The sequence below is a fragment of the Melozone crissalis genome, unplaced genomic scaffold, assembly GCF_028551555.1.
Source record: "Melozone crissalis strain CALT ecotype California unplaced genomic scaffold, PUWL_Pcris_2 ptg000045l_1, whole genome shotgun sequence".
In the NCBI taxonomy this organism is placed as follows: Eukaryota; Metazoa; Chordata; class Aves; order Passeriformes; family Passerellidae; genus Melozone; species Melozone crissalis.
In genome coordinates, this window is record NW_026535823.1 from 26959929 (window position 1) to 26977835 (window position 17907).

Below are 17907 nucleotides of genomic sequence, written 5' to 3' on the forward strand. Positions count from 1 at the left end.
AGAGACACTCCCAGATCTTCAACACTCTGTTAATGTCAAAGTTGCAGCAAATTAAATTTGGAATCTTATTACATTACACTATTTCAACATTCAACACTACATACTACAACATACAAATCCTTGTATCAAGTCAAAAGCCATCAGTGAGACCAAAAACCCCCAGCAACCAAAAACTAAAGCTGCTTCCTTGTACCTGCATCATGTCATGCAAGCTAAACTAAAGAAAATCATCTGGTTTGCATGCCTTTGATTTTCCCTAAGAAATTAAGCACACAAGACAGACAGTCCCTCAATGGCAAGCCTGATGTGACGTCAAAGGCTCTGTGGTGACAGATCAGCCCCAGAACAACCTGGCTGCTCCTGCCTTTGTTTCCTTTAGGGAAAGCACACAGGAAACCAGCAGGTTCTGTGTGCAACAGAATTAACAAAGTCTGGTTCCTCGTGGGTTTGCCTCTCATCCCTAATTGCAAGGGCTAATTTCAGCTTTTCCTGTGGCTGGAATATTTAAAAGAGCTTCTTCTAATGGACTACTTCCCTTATTACCTGGCTGTATTTTCATTATATTTGGAATAGTTTCATTAGTACAAGTCCAAGGGACACCTGGCACCTTAGGGCTCTATGCCTCACTTATCTAGAAAGGCACACTAAAATTCACAGGGTTTAATTATTTACACTACTTAAAGATGTTTTCCTCATGTTTATTCCTTTTATTCTACCCAAGCAAGAAACAAACAAACAAAAAAATTAATGGGAAAAAGGAAGTTAAATTTGTTCAGAAACAGAAGTGAAAAAACTCTTAAAAATATAGCACAGCAGATGAGTCCTGAAGATGCAAAAATGCATCTCTGAGCAAGTAAAGAGAGGGACTGAGGAGACTTTTTTATTATTCACAGATTTTTATTCAGCTTTATTTTCATGAGAGACCTGCTTAACAGAAGGCATTAAATATTTTAAAAGAAAATTCCTAAGTGAATACTACTAAATCTTGTTTCAGTGAACAACCAGCACATCCTCTAAGTCATCAAAAGATGAAAGGAACAAACCACCACAGAAAAGGTAAAACCTTGAAGGCTCACTGATTTGTAAACCTTTACACATCAGAAAGAAACCAAAGAATGTTTTTTGGAGGACAAAGGAGAAGAAAAGGTAGAATAAGTTCCTCCTCCTCCCTGCATTTCCTGTAGATCTAGGATATCATTTTCAGCCTTCACAGCAGCTCCAGAGACTCTGCAGTCACTTCTGAGCTTTTCCAGACCACACAAGAGGAAAATGAATGTGAAGATGAGAAAACTTTTGTTGTGTGCTGAATACATAATGAGATTCTGGAGATAAAGTTACTGAATGTTAAAACAACTTTCTTAGCATCCTCCTTTTCCAGGGCAGGTAAAAGTTTCCACCAAGCAGATTGAAATTTTCACATCATAAAATTTCAGAGTGCTCTCCAAATTTTTTTTCCAGGTAGCTTCATATCCCCAGAGCAATGGAGACCTTACCCTTGGAACGTTTCACAGATAAACATTAGGGTGCTATCCTTGCACAGTAACATCAACCTTAATAAAAGAAGCAAAGTAGTTCGTGAGGAAACAATTCAATAGGAACAAGTTGTGAGGGCAGACAGACTCCAAGGCATTTGAGACAGAGCTAGGAGCTGCTTCCAGAAAGCTGTAATGCAGGATGACAGACTGGCTCTTCTAAATCCCTTGCAGGGTGGTCTGACCCCAGCAGCTGTAACAGCTGGATGTGGGGTTTGAGACCCCAACAGCCCAGGCTCCAGCTCACCTCCACAGCCCAAGGAGCAGCTGCCCTCCCCATCTGGCAGCAGCTGCCCCCCAGCACCTGCTGCAGGATGCAGGATCCATGGCACAGCTGCAAGGGCCAACTGCTGCTGCCAGCACAGAGCTGGGCTGCTCCTGCAGGGCTGGAGAGCAGCAGGGCTGTTCCTGCAGCAGGGCTGCTCCTGCAGCAGGGCTGCTCCTGCAGGGCTGGAGAGCAGCAGGGCTGTTCCTGCAGCAGGGCTGTTCCTGCAGCAGGGCTGCTCCTGCAGGGCTGGAGAGCAGCAGGGCTGGAGAGCAGCAGGGCTGTTCCTGCAGCAGGGCTGCTCCTGCAGCAGCAGCTGCTGACACTCACACACAGCCTCACATGCTGCCCCCCTGCACAGGAGCTGGCAGCACATGGCATTGGACAGCCAGGCAGGAGGTCTCTCACCTGTGGCAAGGCAAAATGCAGCAGGCAAAGTATCCATAAGGCCACAGCAATAGCTGGATATGGAGGACTGAGTCCCAAGATTCCTTTTGAACAATTCCATACTTCCTTTGGATACTAACAGTAGCTGCATTTTCTCCAAAAAGGGACCATCTAACCCAAACTAGGCCTAGAACATTTTGTACAAGTTCAGGCCCATTAAAACCAGGGCTGTAATTCACAGACAGCTGTGAATTGCACTGGGTACCACTTACTCCTGTAACAGATGAAAAATAAAATCATCTGTAGCTCAGTCCATCATTTCAATGTTTAGCCAAATGCTACAATGCCCAAAGAAACAACTGCATGAAGGCACCAAAAGATTCAACAGCATTGCCTAGGAAGAAAAGGCAATCCTTTCACCCTCTGGGATCTCCTACAAAAGCTCAGGAAGTCAGCATTAACACACCTGCAAGTGCACAGACAACACCCTAGGAAGTACTTACTTTTGAAAGCACCAAATAAATTTTTATCACTAGATAGAGCAGGGCAACTAGAGTTAACTCTATTCCATAAAGATATATGAGGTTTTCAAGAGACATAAGAAATGCTGCCAAAGAACATATATTGTCAAAAATCAATTCACTATCCCTTGGGTAACTTACTCTTCAAAAATTGAGAGAGACTAAGAGCATGGAAAACTCTTTGAGTCCCAGCCACAAACCTGCTCAGAAGGACAGCTGAATTACCCAGATCAGCAGCTTAAAAACAACAAACCACTCAGAGCTGTTCTGAGCAGCATTTGACCTGCATATTTCCTGTGTAAAAGAACCAAGATTTACCTTGCTGCTTTACTCACCTCTTCAATTACAACCAGACAGTTCACAGACACACTTCATCTCCCTGCCAGGTTTTGCATATCTCCAAAGACAGGGAGTCTACAGCCTCTCTGGGCACTTTGTTCCAGTGCTTTACCACCTTCACTGAGAATTGTTTTTCCTTATATTTAATTATAATTTCCCAAGCTGTAACCTATATCCACTGCCTCTCACCCTCAGACTCCAACTGCAAGAGAAATTTGATTCTGTATTGTCTGTTATCACCCACTGTACAACTGAGACAGGAACCAGATCCTCCTGCAGCCTCCTCTCCCAGGCTACACAAAGCCAGCTCCCTGAACATCACCTTTCACACAAAAGTGCTCCAGCCTCCTCCCTCCCTAGGTAACCCTTCACTGGACTTGCTCTGCTCTGTCAGTGCAGTGACTGACAGTGAACCCAGCACTCCTGGCAGCAGTGCTCTCACCTGAACAATGAGAAAGAATGGACTCCCTCAGGCTCCTGGAACACTCCTACAGCCCACTGAGTGGCTGCTACTGCTTCTAGAAAAAACCCTGAGTTCCCTTTCCAAGCATTCCTAACAAAAATCAGGTTTCTGGATGCAAGATTTTTAAAGAAAACAATCCTGAGTTTCCTCTTTCTAGAGTCAAGCATAGAACTTTGCTTCTTTTTCCCATCCATTATGAGGAGAATGGCTCAGTAATCAAGGATAATTATCAAGTCTGTAAAGAACTAAGGCCAGCTCCAGATCATATCAGCCAGAAATCCACTCAAACCCAGAAAGATTTAGGACACTAATTCACCCCTGACATGTTAATAAGTCAGAAAATTTTTGTTAAATTCACACATACACTGTTGCAATGGTGATTACTTCAAAGCTACTGAAACAAAGTGTAACACTTCTTCCCCCAAAAGAGGTAAAGTTAAGGCAATATGCCTAGCCAAGCAAGTAAAGGCTTTAGTACCATAATATCAAATTTAAGAGGCTGTGGGACTCCCTTCTGGGCTATCAAGAGATGCAGCACACTCAGACACTCAGAACTTGGATTTTTTGGTACTTCAGTTCTCATCCCAAAATCCCACCAGTATCAGGATCACCTCCACAGACTTCAGCAGCTCCACCCCTCTGTGGCATCCCTGCTCATTCTAAACCTGCAACAACCCCAGCAGTGTATCGAGACTGTTCTTAATATGAGTCATCCGTGGTTATTAAATTAACTTTTACTTCTGTTTCAAACAAACACTTAAAAAACAACATCCAGGCATATCGACCAAGAATCAGACTGAAAGGTCACCTACTGCAAGCATCTAACTGAAGAGATAAGAATGCTTCTCTAGTTTTTTTCATACTCAGAAGACCATCTGGTAAAAATTAAACAGATTCACCAGCTGTTCATTTAGCAAAAACAAGCTAATTTACTTACCAGCATCAGAAATCAAGAAAGGGTTTTAGGCAAATATGCCAGAATAAAGTTTGCCCAACGCATTTCAACTCCCACACCCAACTATTTACAAATTTCATCATTCTCCTATTTGAGCATCCCCTTAAGCAAAGCGAGGTGGGGAGGGAAGAGGGGAGAAGGAAAAATAATATTTATGAAGGTCACAGAAGACATTTCAACCTGTAGCTACCAAGCAGACAGGAGTGAACTTTGCCCACACTCTGAGATGACTGCAAGCCTTCCAAACAAAGCAAGCTGGGGACAAAGTCTAAACTGGTAGCATGAAGCTCTAACCACTTCTCAGCAGAACTAACTAACCCAGCACCACACTAACCACGTTCAAATGGATTCCAGCAGACTGTCAACTCTCCCAAGACTCTGGAGCAAATTCTGATTCCAGAATGCCACGAAGGCAGATCCCTAGGAAGCCCATGAGCTGAGCCAAGACATGAACTCAAGCCTCCCAAGCCCCATGCTAACACTCCAGTGTTTAAGCCACACACATTACATACAAAGAGCAGTGGTCAAACTGAATTAAAACACAAACCAAAAGTCAGTACCCATTAATTAGTACCCTACGCTACCAAACCCATCTGTCATTCCTGAGGACTGAAGACAGCCTTTACCCAACAACTACAAACATGTTTTAGTTAGGATTATCCCAGAGTTTCTGTGTTTGTTTAATACTTTTATTAAGTACGTCAGTGAAAGCAAAACCCCAAGGTTTCCTGAATCATTTTGCCCTTACAGTATCACATAAGAAAAACTGATAGAAAAAAGAAAATAATTGCATGGGTCAAACAAATGCTTGCTGCACATATGCACTCATCTCCTTTCTCCTCATTATCTCAAAAGCAGCAGAATTTTTAAAACAACTCAACAATAAATAAAAGCCACCTTCTAGATAAGCACACAAAGGAAGAGTACTGATCCATACAAAAGAATATTTTAGTCAGCATTTCACAAACACTCTTTTTAATTTTTTGTGAAGAACAGGACAGCAAGGAACAGACAGACATATTCTTCAAAACCTGGAAAAGGCACTGGCATGGTTTAACTCCAGCCAGCAGCCAAGGCCCATGGAACTGCTCACTCACTGCCCCAGTAGTGGGGCCAGGTAGAGAATCTGAAGGGTAAAAGCTGGAAAATTCACAGTTTGAGATAAAGACAGCTTAAGAGGGAAAGCAAAAGCCATCCACACAAGCAAAGCAACACAAAGAAATAATTCCCTGCTTCCCATGGGCAGGCAGGTGTTCAGCCACTTCCAGGACAATGGGGTGCCATCACGTGTAGTGGTTACTTGAGAAGACAAACATCAACAGTCTGAAGATCCTCTCTTCCTCTTTCTTCCCCCACTTCACACACCAAGCACGATGTCATATGGTCTGGAAAATCCCTTTGGTCAGTTTGGGTCCCCTGTCCCAGCTGTGTCTCCTCCCAACCTCCTGTGCACCCCCAACCCCTTCCCAGTGTAGCAGAACAAGAAGCAGAAAAAGCCTTGGCTCTGTGCAAACTGCTCAGCAATAACAAAAACATCTCCTTATTATCAACTCTGTGTTCAGCGCAAACCCAAAGCAGAGCCCCATAACAGCCACTGGGAAGAAAATTAACTCTACCCCAGCCAAAACCAACAGGCATCCAGAGCAGAGAAACAGCAGCACATTCAAACTCCAAGCACAGGTCCTACCAAGAGCACAGGCCAACAAGGGCTGAAAAGAAAAAACAAACCAAGAAACAGCTTTCTAAAGACATTAATATTATATAAGCTTTTAAAAGCATCAGGCAAGAAAGCCTGACAGGAAGTCAGTGGGACCAAAGGAAGAAAAGAGTAAAGAAGTATTCAAAGAAGGCAAGGGCACATCAAGAAAGGTAAATGAATTGTGTGCACTGATACCCACTACTGAGGAACCTCGAGACCATCCTGTAACACAGCTGATCTGTACAGATCTCTCATCCTAAAATGTCAGCAGAGACACACAGAGCAAACACCTATATTTGTAAGAGTCCCCAAAACTCTAAAGAAACTTAAATTTAAGTTTTTCACAGCAGACTCCTCTTTAAATCAGTTTGATTAAAGGTGAAATCAACACCACATTCCCAGTGTTGTGGTGCAAACCAGAAGGGGTTAATATTTGTACAGTTCAAATTTGACTTCTGCACTAATAAGAAACAGCAGAAATTCCAATAAACTACATAGAATAGGCTTAGCATGTACATGTAAACAACACACTGAGGAAAAGTGAACACAGCTTCTACAGAGCAAACTCACACATCACAAAACTACTCCAATGTCTCTCAAGAACTCAGCCAGCTGAAGAACACAAGATTAACTCAAGCTGGCACAGTTTATTTCCAAAGTTTTACAACAAACTCATCAAGCTTTACAGCAACATCATCAAGCTTTCAAAATGCTGACTTCCAGAAACTAGGATGAGGTAAATCCATTCACATCCTGTTTCTTTCAGCTCTTTCCTAAGGACCAGCCACTGCTGTAGAAAAGACATTAGGTCAGCTGGGTCTTCGATCTGAGCTGATATGGCACCTTTGGTATTTGCTCACACAAACAACCTGACCTTTAGAAAATAAAAAAAAAAAAAATTATAGAAGTGACTCAGTTTCAGTGTTCTTGTCTTTACAAATCGTTTTCTGCAATAGTTAAAAATGAAACTTATATAAAATAACGCAAGGGCTAACGTATTCTGTTCTAGTTTCAAAATGTCTCTTAAGAACTTCAGCTTTAATGAATTATCTTTTGAAAGCATTAACTACTGCTGTGGAACAAAGACCTGCTCAACCAGTCAGACATAGAGGACCAGTAGATGACTATTTCAATGGACCAAACAACATGTCATGCATACATGAGGGCTTTGATTTCCTCTTTGAGCAGTTTCTTTTTACAATTGCACATTAACTAGTCGACTCTAAAAAATGGGCTTAATTAGTAGGTATCAATCCAGTCAGTAAGCATGTCATTTCCTTTCATCCAAATAATGAGGGACGAGTAAAATGTTAGGTACTTCCCCAGGCCTTTTATTCTAGTTCCTACAGCAGTTAAAGGAAAGCACCCATCTAATGGCTGCCCCACATATGCACAAATTTATTCAATGATTAGAAAAATGTGAGATCCTGTCAAAGATATGCCAGGTAGTTCCTTGAAAAAGCTACCTTGTACTTCTAGTATGGAAGTGTGTGAAAACTGGGCTTGCAATGGTAACTGAATCATAAGAACTGCCCAAATACAGAGGAAAACTCCACCCTTTCAGGCTTTCCAGCTCCAACACAATATTCCCAAGATGGGAGACTCTCAAGGTCCCTTAAGACATGTAGGAAATGGCTCAAATGCTCATCCTCTCCCACAGCCCCTTCCACACAGAAATATGAACTCAGTGAGTGTGAAGTTTACTGTAATTGATCCTTGCTTACCAAGATATATTAGCCACGTGGTATTTTCAATATGACAAATAATTTTCACAGTATCTTTCAATGAAAGCCCATCCCTAGCCTTTGGAAGTACATATAATTAATAATTTCAATATTATAATTAGTACTGGTTGTCATGGCATTTGAAAAAGGATCCTACAGCTACCACCTCTCAATCTGTTTCAGTGACCTACTAACCCAAATACCTATATGAATGGGCTGATGGAAATGGTGACATGATTACTATGATGTCAAGAGTCTTTTCAAGGTAATTGAATGAAAAAACCAGAATAAACCTCTTTCTAAAGACAAATTGGTGCTCCAGTGGTAAATTATTCAGGTTCCTACAGCAGGAGCATAATGCACACAGATCAGTCAAAGTAGCCTTTTTCTTTTCTATAAATGTCAGTTAGTATTGCTAATTAACTATCTGCCCTTACATCAGAGAAATTAACTGGCTTTTCCATGAAGAGCTATCATTGAGAATATCCAAGTTATGTTTCTAAAAGGACACCACTCTTACTCCAACTTCTCATTTCTGGCTCTGGAACTCACTCCACCTTCAGTTTAAAGGCCAGTAAATCAAATTAGCCTTGTTCTGATGAACCTGAACTTTGGGATGACAACTGAGCCTAAACATATCTAAAGAAATGAAACTCCAAAAGCCCACAAGGAATAAATTAATAGAAGTGATGGCAGAAGTGCCTGGTAGCAGACAGTGAAAATGGCAATAACCAAGCTAGAACACACTAAGCATGCAGTATGTTTTTATCATGCCTCTTGTCCCTTAAGGCCATTTACAGCAAACAAAACCAACTGTGTTCCAAACAAGAGGTCCAGCTACCAGTTCCAAAGGTGTTACTGACTGGGAATTAAAAGGAATTTTAATCAAGATGCAAATTAAGAGACCTCACAATTATGAACTTCAACACCCTACAGTGTCCTAAAGGCCTCTTTTTTTACACTGAAAAACAGTCCTCTTATCTATTTTAAAATTTAGCTAAAGATACAGTAACCTATATCCATTAAAACAGGTCAGGGGAAGCAGTGCAGAGCACCTGGGCACCTGACTATGAGAAACCCAGCAGAGCCCACTTTTAACTAAAGACACCCAGCAGGAGGTATGGTTAAACAAAACAAACCCGTCTATCCCAAACCCTGATTTCCAACCTCTGGAGTTCTGGATTTCCTTCCAGCTACTGTGGAGAGATCTGCAGAGTTCAGTTCAGCACCCACAGCACTCCACATTCTACAGAGAGGTTTTGGTTTGAGTAAGACTGAGGTTTGAGCTCAGACAGCTCTGAACAAATGTACACCCAGGTATAGAGGGAGACCTTCTGATGAAAATGTAGGCCTCCAAGAACTTTGAATCTTTGGAAAGCATCTTCCAGCTTATGTTTAAACTTTGACTGGAACTCTCTTCAGCAACAACCTTTTGTTGAGGGCCTTGTTCCAAATTCCCAAACACTCCACTGAAAGCCTGTAAAGAAAGCAAGAACAGCCCTTTCTGCCCCAGCACCTTAATGACAAAACATGTCTTTCTCTTTCAGAAATCAATATTAAGGACATCCACTCTGAGATTTGTTCAGAACCCACAGTGAGTGGTTTATTCTTACAGAAATGTTTGAAACACTTTCCAGCCCCCACCCTAAGTCACAGTCCAGGGCCAGAATCAAGGGTACTGACTTTAAGCTATGCCTGTATCTGTCCACCTTTTCCACCCATCAAATCTTTATACTGGCAATAAATTAAAATGACAGAAAACCTGAGCCACCATGCCAACAAGCACAGAGGAAAGCAAAGCTCACTTAGCACCCTTAAAAAAAAAAAAAAAAAGCCAATTCTACACACTGACAGTGTTGGACAGTGAAAACTGCTCACAACTGAGATACTCTTCTACAGGGCTGAAGCAGACAGGAACAGAAAAAAACCCAAACCAAACCAAAAACTTTATCTTGTCAGTTATTTAACAGCACTGTGTTAAACTCCAGGTGAAGAGATTCTCCAGTTTCTTTAATTTTGCCATTCCAGAAGGAAACAAGTAGACTGAATTACAATTAAATCTTCAAAAACAAGCAAAACCCAAAAGTAATAAACTGATGTATCACTGTCATGGTCAATTTTATAATTTAAAACACAATCATTTAGCATGCTTCCTCACTTTGCTGCAAGTGATGGCAATGAGGTTCTTCCTTCCCAATTCCCCCTTGCTCCTCCCACAAATCTGTTTTTATGAAAGAGATTGACACAAAGTTGAAGTTTGAAAAAAAAAAAAAGACAGTTTTATACACAAGTGTGTGAATCACACAAAAGTAGTCTATTATCTAGTTTTTTAAAATTTGGAAAAGGAAAAAAGAAGCACATACCTTGGTTTCACAATGAACATAGATGAAAGAGGGAAGAAGAAAACTACTAGAAATCCATTGTCTCAATAAAAGCAAGGATTTTTGAGTTCTGTCATTTCACTCTGAAATCCTCCCACCCTGACCAAACCTTGACCACTATTTGGTCAAGGAAAAATGTGAATTCTTTGAAAAATTTCCTCCTGAAGCTCCAGAGTGCCAGATATTCTTGTAATACACGGACACACAGGAGCTGGCAACCCCACAACACTGCAACCCTCAGGCCCACTGCACATTTAGGATTGTTGTGAGGACAAGCACACAGCATGGATAAAGAGGTCCTATAAGTGGACAGAAAGATGTTCTTGCTAATTTTAGTTTCAATCCTAAGTGAAGCTGTAAAAACAAAAACAAAAGTGTAAAAAAGCTAGTGTGCAAAAACATCAGTATCTGACACTTCTGCCAATACTCAAAGATAAACTTTGAGATTGAAGACCAATCTATGTCAATTAAATGAAGCTCTGTGTAACTAAATTTTACAACTTAAAAAGAAAAAAAAATCTCTTTTCTTTATAGTGAAAAGTAGAGCTCAAACTGCAAGAGATCATCAGTATATTTGTATACCATGTGAGCAGCTGGGTATCCCACTGAAGATGGAAGCACTTTGCACTTAAACACAACAAACAGAACAGTTGTTAAAAAAGTGGTAGAAATTATATGCCCTTATTTTTCCCAGTATGTGAAGTCTGTTGCAGCATCACTTACCAATTCACATGCAGCTACCTTTCTGAAGAATTTATGCTAATAAAACAAGCTGGTGTGCCTTTCTTTTCCTATGGAGTTTTTCCTTTATGCCAATGACACTTTGTGGAGAAGTTCTGAATTGCATTTAGTAAAAAAAGCTCAAACTTGTTTGTGCACTGAACTCCACATCAGCTACTTCCACTGAAAACAATCAGGCTACTCATGTACAAAGCAAAGCTTCTGCATAATCTTTCCTAAGTGTGGGCCTAAGAAGGAAAAGTTAGGCAGGTTGCTTATACAGCCCACATGCATGAATACGGATTTTGTGCTCCCTGGTCAGCACACAGTAGCCTCATTAAAAAGGAGAGGAAAAGAAAATAATTATAAACCACACAGAACAGGCTTAAATTGTTTTGAGACATTAGGCAAAAATATTTTGGTAGATCACTCACTGTGCCTTACTCTATACTTAAAATACTTCATAAAATACCATGGGTTTACATATATATATATATATATATATATATATATATATATATATATATATATATAAAAATATATAAATTTACAAATATATATATATGCAAAATACTTTTTAAAAATAAGTGATTCTCTTTAGTACCTCCAAATGCACAAGTAACCTGTTACTACAATCAGAGCTAAAGAGAAAAAAACAAATGCAATACAAGTTCCTGCTCTAGCTGAAACCCAAGGCAAAACCCCTAATAACTCTGGAAGATACTAAATAAATGCATGAAAGCTTCACAAAAGCATCAGTAGAATTATGATTTCATTTCTTTTTTTTTTTTTTAATGGGCAGAGAAAACCCTTTCAAGTTTCAGAAGTTTAAAGACCACTACTCTATGCCCCTTAAACACAACTTGGGAAAAGTGAGGCTGAAATGGTGATGGAAGTTTCCCTCCCAGTTTAATTCACCAAAGATTAGCTGAACTAAACTACAAATAATTGCTTTTGAAATTTTCACTGTGTGCACCATTCTTCAATAGGACACCTCACATAAACATAGAAGATGGCAGCAGAACTCTGAGAAACATATTTATTAATTAAAAGGTACAGAAAATATAGGAGGGAAAATCATGCAGAATTACTTGGCACATAATGTTTTATTCTCCCTTTTAAATTCTTAGTGAATGAGTTGCAAATTCCACCAAGTATTTAAAAGACCCAAAAACCATTACTGTTTTGTAACAGCCCAGAGATTCAAGGCCTAATAATGACTGACATTGTCCTTTACTAATCTGAATCATTAACAGCATGACAATTAACAGATCAGTACTTCAAAATCAGGTAGACACTTGATATAATCTTAAAAAGAAATACAATGAAACAGGAAAACAAAGCTGTCTCCTGAAATACAAGAGGAAAATGTTTGGGTTCTTTTTAAGCAAGGACTGGTGTATGATAAAATATTTCCTGTGTCCTAGGTTCAGACACATTATGTCACCCACCCTTGATCTAAAACTGGCTTCTGTGACTCCACCACCCACCTGCAAGTTTGCAATGATACTTACTTGTCTTCATGGTACCAAACACTGCAGTTGCTCTTACACTTTTATTAATGGTTTCAAAATCCAAGCACAACAATACTGCAAAATAGCAAAAAACACCTGCAAAGTGCAAATCTGTTTTGAAAATTCTGTTAAACAAATAATCTCACATTCACCAGCCACTAATCTCATCTTCTGGGATTCCTGATTGTAAGTTCAGGTAATAATGTGGGATCCCACAAGAATCTGTTCCCACAGGTATGAATGCAGAATTGGGGTCCCAGTTTCCTTTCACACAGTGTGCTGTTCCTGGAAAAACTCCTTTGTGAAATCCCAGCCCTAAAATTGGGATGTCATCCCTTACACACACAAAAGTACCCCCAAGTACAACAAAGTAGTGTCAATATAGTAACATTTGGTAAGCATTTTAATGAACACAGGTATAAGATATGGGGTACAGGAGGGGATGACAGTTTCCTGTTGCCAGCTGGGAACTCCATGAGTTACATCAGTGAGATACCTGGTACCTTTTGCAACAGAGGAATTACTTAATTACACAATACACAGGAATTACTGTGCATACCACAGTCATCCTACCTGTAGCTCCAAGGAAACACACGCACAGAGTGAATTGGTGGGATTACTTTTTTTTTTCTTTTCAACTAAATGAAATAGTTTCACTGCTAACAGTCTTTTGAGAAGCTGAACATATAGATGGCAGTTTTACACATCAATCCAAGGATATCCAGGTGCCAACCCATGTAAGAACAACCACTGCAAATGGACAGAGCTTAAAAAAACCCAGATGGATTAAAGAGCAAATATTAAAAAAGTATATTCAAATATTATTTGATTCCCTTCCCAGATGTGTTTGGTTCCCCCCCATTATTTCAAATGCAGGTATCCTCCACTTTTTTACTTGGTCTTAGGAAAGCAATATAAAACAAGCAATATTAAGAAGCAATATACGCTCCTAAACACATCACTTCCACTTACAGAAAGACTTTATTCTGGGGATAAGATATAGAAGTCTGAAGTTAAATTACAACCCTTTTATAGAGAGAAGGAAAGGAAACAAACAACTCGGAAGAGGATATTCCTCCCTTCCACACAAACACGCTGCTGTTTGGAATGGGGTGGGAAGAGTTTTACCGTCATCACAACAGTCATAGGCTGAGGCAACCATGGAGTTTAGTGTTGATGCTGGAATGGAAACACCTCTGTTCAGCACTAATCTGTAGCACCAGCAAGTGATTCACTACAAACACTGTGACAAATCATGTGGACTGGTGAGTTTTGTATCCTCCCTGGCATTTGCCTCTTCCAAGTGAGCTGCCTCACAGCTGTCCCAGGGCCTGGGTGGATGCAGAGGGTAGGAACGAGCGAAGTGGATGAAAAAGCTTTATTTTATTAATTAAAAACTGAAACTCTCTAAGTTAAAGGAGACATTTTGTTCACGCACCTTGAGAGAAGAGGGCACACGCTCCCCGTTTCTGACAAACAAAAAAAGAAGGAAAGCGAGAGCGGAGGCTTCAGAGGGTGGGCTTCACACCCACCAGCCCGGACCTCCCCACAAAGAACAAGCAGCACAGCAACGAGGAGAAAGAGAAAAGCAGCGAGAGGCCACGGCTGTGTGGCGGCGGCTTGAAATTTACCTGGAAATCAGCCAATATCATTTCTCGGTCCATGTTGGACGCCATTGCAGCCAGCTGCGTCCCGGCTCTGCTCGGACCCGCGCACCTGGAGCCGCTGCCGCGGGGAGGACGGGGCAGGGTGGGAGCTCAGGAGCTCATGGAGGCGCCGCGCTGCGCTCGGGCTCCCGCGGCGCCCCCGGGCTGCCCCTGCCGGGGCCGGGCACGGGAGGAGGCAGGAGAGCGGCGGGCCGGGCGCGGGGCCGGGAGCGGGCAGCGCTGCCTCAGCCGCTGGCCCGGGAAGGAGGAGGAGGAGGAGGAGGAGAAGAAGGAGGAGGAGGAGGAGGAGGCAGCGCCGCTCCCCGCCTGCCTCCACAGCGCCTGTGTCGCACATTTTGCCTGTCATTGAGGTCGCAAAGAGGCGCTTTGCGGCCGCCACGTGACTGCCCGCCTGTCAAGCGCTCCCGGAGCCGGGGGCGGGACCGAGCCGGGACCGGGACCCGGCGGCACCGGAGCGGAGCGGGGAGCCCCGGCCCGGCCGGAGCTCCGTAGCGGGGCGGACACAGCCTCACGTCCCGTGCCGGGGCTTGGCGGCTCCCGGGCCCGGCCGCGGCGCGAGGTGTCCGGGCTGGGCTCCGCCGGCGGCTGCGGCCTAACGGCTCTGAGGGGAGCGGCTGCAGCCGTGCCCGGGCGGCGCGGGGAAACGCGGGCCGCTGCCGCTGCCGGGCGGAGCGCGGCCCTGCCTCTCTGTGCGGGAGCGGGGCATCCATCCGTCCGTCCGTCCGTCCATCCATCCATCCATCCGTCCGTCCATCCATCCGTCCTTGCCCCTCTCCCTCCATCCGCGCCCCGTGATCGCCCTGGTTTCGCTGGATGCAGCGGTTCGCGTCCCCTCGGCTGCCCCGGCCGCGGTGCCCGCCCGGTGCTCCGCACCGCCCGGCGCTCGGGGGAGCGGCGACACTGCCCCCGGGTTCCGACTTGGCTCAAGAGAAGAAAATGCATTTTCCGCAGGTTTTTGTGAGCCAGCACACCGTGACCAGCACAGCGGCCCTCGCTCAGGCTTAGCACTCCAGCAGCACTGTAAGATGCAATTATATTATATATCGCAAATAAACCTGCTTTGAGTAATGCAAATCTAATGATGCTTTATAAGTCTGCCTCCTACAACCTGATGTTCATGTAGCCCCATAGCACCGACACAAAACACACATTTGGACGCCAATTTGCTAATTATATTTTGCTCTGCTTCTTCAAGTGTCCTGTGCGTGTCGTAGCTGAGGTCACGGGCGCACCCAGCAGCTTTCCGTCAGCTAACAACGCTACATTAGGACACCTTTGAATCAAGATATTGTGCCGGGTGTAGGAAGCAGCGTTCTTTATTGTTCGTCCGGTCCATCCGCGGGGTCGCAGGGGGTTCTGTGGACTCTGCCAGCCCCCGGGGCGAGCTGCGGGGGGAGCGGCGCCACCGCGGACAAGCGCTGCGTGCGGAGAGGGGAGCTCGGCTGTGCCTTCAGGAGGCTCCGAGATGCCTAGAGAAGCCCTGGGGATGGTTTAGAGCCTGCTGCGGACCCGAGATGCCCAGAGAAGCCCCGGGGATGGTTTAGAGCCTGCTGCGGACCCGAGATGCCCAGAGAAGCCCCGGGGATGGTTTAGAGCCTGCTGCGGCCGCTGCTGCCTGGGCTGGGCTGTCTGACAGCGGCGGCGCTCCGGGCGGGCTGAGGCCGCACGGAAACGCCACTTAGGATGCGAAGCCACAGTGTCAGAGAAGCTGGGGTTTTACCTTTTACCGTGTTCCTGCTCTAGCTTGTGTTGGCAGGGCTCACCAAAAGGGTTTTATTGCCCGCTGACGTGAGCTTAACAATGCGAGCTCCCCACCAGCGACCGGAGGGATGATAAATTAATTGCCCTCACACCTGCACCTTTTTTTTTTTTTACCCCCCAGTTTGATGCTACAGACAGTTCTGTACTAAGTAGAAGGTATGGTGCAATGCCAGGGACAGCCTATGCTAAATTACAAACAAATCCACCCACACATTACTAGAGAGTAACTATAATAAAGGCTGAAAAGCGAGTTTTAGCAATTGGATTAAAGCCAATTCATTCCTGGCACAAACTGAAGCTGCAGGTATGTTGTCAAGATTAGTTCCACGGCGTTCATGTCTATTACAGTCATATTTTAAATAATGATATCTATATTAGATCAAAACAGGAAGGATCTGATCCAGAACATGAAGAAAAGGTGAAAAGCTGCACGTGCCCCACATCTCAGGAAGTTCACATTCAAGTCACAGCTTAAGTTTCTGTTTGCCTTCTCACAGCCTCTCTGAGCCATTCGAGGTGGATTTTTTCCTCCAACGAGTGAGAGACAAATTAGGGAGCAGATTATTTTACTCCTTATACTGCCCGGTGATAATATCTCCCTCCAGAAGTTGTTTGTTGCTGGTTTCCTTGGTTTTTTTTCTGCTGATTCTGGAGCCGATCGGGACAAATCTCTCTGTTTTAGGTGGAGTATCTCTATCACTCGTGAGAGGAAATGATCAGGATTAACGAACTGCTTTCTGCAAAGACTTTTGACAGACCTGCACAGCAGAGGAAGTTTGGTGGCATTTTCTGGCCAGGCAGCTTTACTTGCAGGAGGCCTGCAGCACTACAGCTACACTTTACTTAATTATTTTGCTATGTGGCGTGATTAACAGAAGATGGAAGCTTTATTCTGAACCATAAACCAACAAACAAATAGTGTGAGACTTGTAATATTTGCAGGTCTAATTTTGCACTAAGTTAGCAACAGGTAACACCACCAAAGCCTGTGGATTTTAGGCAGTAATTAGTCACAAAATAAGTAATTTATAAGCCATCTGACTGAATAATCCAAGTTTTACATGTAAATTCCCTCTTTATGCAGAAAAGCGACTGTATTTGAATAAACAGATGCTACTTGCATACATATATTTCTAGAGCTAACTTTGAGGGAAGTTATAATTTACATTTTCGCTTTTAAAAAACGGGGGAAAAGGAGGGGAGAAAAGCACTACTGCTTCTGGACGAGAATTACCACAATGAGGCCCTTAAAATACACGTAGTTTTTCTCCCCTTTAGTGAGAATAGGAGTGGAGGGTCAGTTGGTAAACTGAACAAAGCTGTTTTCCCTGCTTCGTGTGTAGGCAGCTCACTTGTCACCTTTGTAACGCTCGCAAACAAGCGTGGATGGGGGAATCAGTACAGGAAAATACAACTGCAAAGCAAAACGCAACCGAAGCTGAGAGGAAAGCCAGATGCAGGAGTCTGGCTTCGTTCAGCTGCAGATCCACGGCTGTAGAACCGGCTGTGTCTGACGGCGGCCGCCCCGACTCAGGCCCCGGCCCGGCTGCCGGCCGCAGGTTCCCCCGCAGGGCAGCGCTGCAGGAGCTGCACCCACCGCAGGTTCCCTCCCGAACGCACCTCCCCGAGCTGTCTCGCCTGTTTACATTCAAAAATCACTTTCCCGTGGCGTCCACGCAGAAAACAGACGTGCAGATTGCCCCTGCGAGCGATGGGTTACGCGTGCTTATCAGGGAGCCATGACATCGCTGCTTACCTCTCGGAGGGTTCGCTTGGCAGAACGCAGTCCTCCGAGGCTCCCTGAAACCTAAAGCAATCCAGCCATTAAAGCACTTTAAGACACTAAACACTGTTAGGCAGAGTGGCGGTGACATCCCCGTCCTGTACCATCCTCACTTCTTCGCCCTGGGAAGGGAAAGCGAAGTCCTCGCGTCTTCTTGATGCCCGGGCGCGGCTCCCCTTCAAAATGGCACTTTCGA

General features: G+C 43.8%; 1 protein-coding gene across 1 annotated transcript in view; it reads right to left on the bottom strand.

The window, feature by feature from the left end:
* The window catches only part of FAF1 (Fas associated factor 1), a 147057-nt gene extending 132730 nt beyond the window's left edge, over positions 1-14327 (bottom strand). The window contains exon 1 of the mRNA XM_054286164.1: positions 14132-14327. Coding sequence (XP_054142139.1) covers positions 14132-14176 — 45 coding nt within the window. The 5' untranslated portion in view covers positions 14177-14327. The remainder of the gene's footprint in view (positions 1-14131) is intronic.
* Between the last annotated feature and the right edge of the window lie 3580 nt (positions 14328-17907).